This window comes from Sinocyclocheilus grahami, unplaced genomic scaffold (genome assembly GCF_001515645.1).
Source record: "Sinocyclocheilus grahami isolate Dianchi unplaced genomic scaffold, SAMN03320097.WGS_v1.1 scaffold6.1, whole genome shotgun sequence".
NCBI classification, from domain to species: domain Eukaryota; kingdom Metazoa; phylum Chordata; class Actinopteri; order Cypriniformes; family Cyprinidae; genus Sinocyclocheilus; species Sinocyclocheilus grahami.
This window is the reverse complement of record NW_015505185.1, coordinates 2,741,714-2,747,333: the sequence shown is the minus strand read 5'-3', so window position 1 is coordinate 2,747,333 and position 5,620 is coordinate 2,741,714. Positions and strand designations below refer to the sequence as shown.

The 5,620-nt window shown below is 42.3% G+C and overlaps 1 protein-coding gene across 1 annotated transcript; it reads right to left on the bottom strand.

Annotated features, from left to right (window-relative positions):
• Nucleotides 1–1,042: 1,042 nt before the first annotated feature.
• On the bottom strand, nt 1,043–2,319 carry LOC107588076 (olfactory receptor 52J3-like). The gene is made up of 2 exons (XM_016276084.1): nt 1,744–2,319; nt 1,043–1,408 (listed from the first exon to the last, which is right to left on the bottom strand). Exons 1-2 carry the CDS (start codon nt 2,317–2,319, stop codon nt 1,043–1,045), a joined length of 942 nt encoding a protein of 313 aa, XP_016131570.1.
• Between the last annotated feature and the right edge of the window lie 3,301 nt (nt 2,320–5,620).

Genomic DNA, 5,620 nt, shown 5'->3' with positions numbered 1-5,620 from the left:
GTAAATGCAATACTTCGATCTAAATAATGCGATTAAGCTCATAATCGCAGGAAGCATAATCGTATTAACATAGGTGGCATATGCCGATTTTAATAGAAATATACAGGCATGTAAACACCTTAATCACATTACCACTCTGACCAAAGTGCACATGTGCTTGTGACGTACATGACACGCACCTGCAATAATATGCAGATTAGAAATGATGGGGGGGGGGGGCTATCAGTCACCTTACCCACCCACAATAAAGAAATAGCTTGACTTCAGGTGTGGTTGAGGAGAAAAGAGTGGCATGACACTTCTAACACCGCGTCCACACTGGACACCAGCGGCGCGATGCAAAATGACAAATCCTCGACAGTAAACTGATCCCTCATTCTATTTATTAGTACTGACACAAAGTACAAAAGATCTGCAATGGTTGCCTTGTCACGTCCAGTGTGGACAGCCTCAAGCTGTTGCGGAGCGAAACAAATTCAGCTATTAGGGTAGGACAATAAAATAACTATTGTGATTATATACAATTCTTTTATTTAAACGGTTGTATTGAACATTGTAAACCAATAACGTCATGCACACTGCATTGCAATCCTCTCCTGTAGCTGTTTTGCTAAATATAAAACAATTGCTTTTTCCTAATTAAGATGGAAAAAGACGTACAACTATAAAATCAAATAGTATATGTTAAAAATTAAGTACACTGACTTCATTTTAAGACTTGTCATCAGTGGCCTAGAAAAACATTTTCTAGAAGGATGGTCGTCCTATCATGGTGGCTGTCATATTAAGACCACATGACTAGCTGAATACTATTAATTTAATTTCATAAATCTGCCTATTTGTAGACACTTTCAGAAAATGTGTCTGTGCAAAGGGAATTTTTGTAAGGCCATCTGTCAAACAAACAGACCGCTTCTAGATTACAAAATGATAAACAGGTTAAGCAAAATGGTTAATTTGCATCCAAGGCACTTGTGTAACAGAAAAAAAGTTTAACATTTAATATCAGTTCATGATAATTTCACAGACAGATCTAATTACATCAGAAACTGCTTATTTTCTTGTTTTTGAAACAGGTGAAAATTTTTTGTCTGATCTCTTTGGTTTTAAAACCATAAACAAGTGGATTCACAAGAGGAGGAAAGACAAAATTGGAAATAGAAACAACTCTGCGTAGGAAAGCGGGAACAAACTCAGATCGATGAGCAACACTAGGAAACAGTGTGTTAAACTCTAATAACAGGAAGACGACCAAATGAGTACCACATGTCTGAAGTGCCTTAATCTTTGCATCAGACTGCTTATTAGTAACACAAGTGATTAATATATGAATGTATGTAAATGCCACAGCAGAAAGCGAAAGGCCGTGGTAAAAAATGATGCAACTTAACCCAACGATATTGTTCACCTCTGTAGGTGCCAGACACGGTTTGATGTCTTTTATTTTGAAATTGTCACTTCCAGTTTGTTACGTCATTTTGTATAGGTGCATATTACCTGTTAGTTTGGATGTGGATATCATGGAGGAAGGGGGTGAGTAGCTGGGACGCTCACTTTCTGTTGACCGTTTCCCTTTGTTTATTTAATTTTATTTGGTTTATCTTTTGTTTTCTATCTTACCGTCTTCATGCAACTTGTTGCTGTTCATTTCTATATTGTAATTAAAACCCTTTGCGATCGAAACGCGTCATGGATGTATTCCCACTACTTAGCCCCTTAGCGGGTACTGGCTGCCGCTATAACCTCTATGCCGTCACATAAGAGTTTCATTAATGCTGTCTTATAGCAGACTAGATCTGTCATGTGTGTCTGGCAAATCCTGTAAGGTACCAGAATGGAGAAAACTACAGTTATAAGAATAAAATTTAAAAGCCACATCCCAGTTATGATTTTCACCAAGTTATTGGTAGTCATAATGACTCCATATCTCAGCGGGCAGCAGATAGCGATATACCTGTCATAGGCCATAGCGGTAAGAATAAGATAAGATGCTCCACCATTCAGGTGTACGAAAAAGCCTTGAATAAAACATGCAGGATAGGATATTGATCTGTCCTGAGACCATATACTATACAGCAGGTGAGGAAAAAGGATTGAAGCATTCATTGCATCATTGATTGGCAGGTTGAGCAACAGTATGTACATTGGTTTGTGAAGATTTCTGTTCATGCAAATTGTAATAATAATTGTGAGATTGCAGAGTAAGATAAACAAGTATGTTGTTAATCCAAATATGAATGCTGGATAAATGGTCGTCTCAGGCAGTTCCAGAGAGTGCAATGTCAGGACCAGTGAGAGGACAGATCCATTTGGATACATGGTTAATATTCCTACTATTAAAGGCCTACACAAACCAGCATACACAAGCTGTTAATGCTACCAATATAAATAAAGAGTAATTATCAAAAATAATCCTGCCAGTAAAAATCCTAGCAGAATTTACGAGAAGTTGGTGTCCAACATTTAACCATTTCATTCTTTCATTTTGCCATATCCAGCTTGGGCTACAACCTAAAAAAAGGAATAATCATTAAAACACAGCAGGCAAAATTTGCCACAATATGATTTTTTTGTTTGTTTGTAAAATTCACATCTCATCAGATTAATAAGGCACATCTTTAACTGTACAATTTAAATAATTGTTAGTCCCCATTTGCTTAAATCCAATACAGTTGCTGGCATTTGAAATAATGTGGTCTATTTGAACAAATTGTCATGCATAATGTCACCTTAAGTGATCATCCTTCAGCACTGTTAAATGTCACCTGTGGGCAAAAGTTTTATACACATGGAGTTGGGTGGATAAACTCCCATTTCTGTTGGATTAGTCATGGGAACGGGTGTTGTTTTGTAGCATGTGCACAGCCCTGCTGGTAGATAGTGTAGCTACACAATCTGATTTAAAAAGCATCTCTCTGCTTTGTCATTCAAAAGTTGCTAAAAATACCAAAATATCACATTGTACCTGGGTTGTTGACAAATAAAATGTCAGTTAACCCTTTTGGTTGATGTAAATCTTTTATTTAGATTAATAAATATATGCTATGCTATGAGTTCCCACACAGCAGACAATCTTAGTGTGAATATGGTCTCTGAAATGCACCTCGTCAGCCCAAGGATGGCCACGCATGTGTGACAGCTAGCAACATAAGGCCTACTGCTGGAAGGAGGTGTGTGGCCCAGATCAAACCTGCGAGCATGTGGCTCATATCTTTAAGATTGAAAAAGATGTACACCTCCAAAAAATAATAGTACAAATATGTTTAAAATTAAGTACACTTACATGAAGACTTGTGTCATCAGCAGTGTTGGGGAGTAACTAGTTACATGTAACAGAATTACATAATTTAATTACAAAATGAAAGTAATTGTAATCAGTTACAGTTACTGAGAAAAAATGTGTAATTAAATTACAGTTACTTATGAAAATGTAAAGGATTACAAAGGGGATTACATCTGCTTTTTTCACACACACTCCCACATACAGATTTAATTGATTTCTTTCATAAATTGCAGTGACTGCTCTAAAATATGAAACACCAATGTTTCAGGAGTTTAGAACATGCTTATTCGATAACTCTTTTATTTCCTATGTGGGTTTATGTATAGCTATGCTTAATTTGTTTGAAAGATTAACTGTTTTTTTTCCAAGACATTGTTAGATTCCAGTGTTTACTGTTATAGTTATGCAAAGATTTGATTCCAAAAACAGTATCATAGCTAATAAAATATTTCTTGTTATGATTTTAAATATGTATTTAACTTCAAAATGATCTAAAAGTAAGTCTGATTTTGTGGTGGCTGTGCTTCAAAGGGGACATTGATCTTCCACAATTTGGTATGATTCTTTAGGGTCTTCATGAATGGTCTGCAACATACTTTGGTTAAAGTTCCTCAGTGGTTGTGTAAAACAACACCCTTTTTACCTTGCTCTGTTCACAGCGACTCATTTTGGGGCATGTCCCTTTAAATGCTAATGAGCTCTGCTCACCCACCCCTTTCTTCCATGGAAGAGCAAAGACGATTTAAAAATAATCATAAAACGCCCATGAAGAGGAACAGGCAGAGAGGGGAGCCATGGCAGAGCGGGGAGCCATGGCGGAGCAGGCAGAACAGGGAGCCATGGAGGTGCAGGCAGATCGGAGGACCATGGCGGTGCAGGCAGATTGCGGGGCCATGGTGGTGCAGGCAGATCGGGGGGCCATGGCGGTGCAGGCAGATCGGGGGGCCATGGCGGAGCAGGCAGATCGGGGGGCCATGGCGGAGCAGGCCGACCGGGGGGCCATGGTGGTGTAGGCAGATCGGGCGGCCATGGCGGAGCAGAGACATGGACAGACCACTTGACTTTGAGTTCATGAACGGCCTCCTTGGCCATGGCAGGACAGACAGTGAGTTCATGAATGGCCTCTGTGGTCATAACAGGACAGACAGTGAGTTCATGAACGGCCTCCTTGGCCGTGACAGGACAGACAGTGAGTTCAAAAACGGCCTCCTTGGCCGTGGCAGGACAGACAGTGAGTTCAAAAACGGCCTCCTTGGCCATGACAGGACAAACAGTGAGTTCATGGACGGCCTCCATGGCTGTGACAGGGCAGGCAGTGAGTTCGTGAACGGCCTCCATGGCCATAACAGGGCAGACATTGAGTTTGTGAACGGCCTCCGTGGCCATGACAAGGCAGTCTGTGAGTTTGTGAACGGCCTCTGTGGCCGTGACAGGGCAGGCAGTGAATTCGGAAGCGGACGCCACCACCTCAGGAGGTTCTGCAGTGGATGCCGCCACCTCTGGAGGTTCTGCAGCGGAAGCTACCACTTCTGGAGGCACAGGAAAGGCCTTTGGAGCGGACTCATGGGTAGGAGAGGGCTCTGGAGCGGACTCATGGACAGGAGAGGCCTCTGGAGCGGACTCGGGGACAGGAGAGGCCTCTGGAGCGGACTCAGGAGTGCAGTGTGCAGCCCACACGCTCAAAATGGCGACCGCCATTACAGGAAGGGCAGCAGAGTGTGGCATGACCTTGAAGACAGCATTGCTTGAGAGCACTGACGTCACCGGGATGCCTGCAGCTCGCACCGACATCAGAGGTGGGTCCATCACACTAGCAATCAGTCTTTTGAGTCTTGGCCCAAGCTCCGCGTTCGCAGGAGCTTGGATACTATAGCCCCCCCCCCAAAAAAAATCCTTAGGGGGAATCTTGGAGATAGTCATCACGTGGAGAGGCTCAGGCATGGCGGCCATCTTGGCCGGGGACTCAGCCGTGGTGGCCATCTTGGCAGACGTGACGTGAGCAGGCCTTGGCTTGGCAGGCATGACGTGAACAGGCTTTGGGGAAGTGGCATGTTCCTTCTCCATGACACCCACAGTGAAAACAGATCCACTCAACTGCAGAGCAAAGTCCATGTATTTCTCCAGTGACCAACAAATCTTTCCCCCAGGCAACTGAGAACAAATGGGTTCATTTAAACCCACTCTAAAAATGTCCTTAAGGGCCACATCATTAAAAGCCACCAAATGGCACAGTCCACAAAAGTCCTCCACATAGTCCTCAATGGCCTGATCACCTTGACGAAGGCGGAGGAGACGAACAACTGCTGGGTTCATTATTGGTGGTCGTGTATTCTGTAA

Excerpts from the sequence above, each read along its gene's own strand:
- LOC107588076 (XM_016276084.1), bottom strand. The coding sequence starts at position 2,319 with ATGTATCCAAATGGATCTGTCCTCTCACTGGTCCTGACATTGCACTCT. Across the intron at positions 1,409-1,743 it reads TCTTATGTGACGGCATAGAG|GTGAACAATATCGTTGGGTT; the intron begins GTTATAGCGGCA and ends GCACCTACAGAG.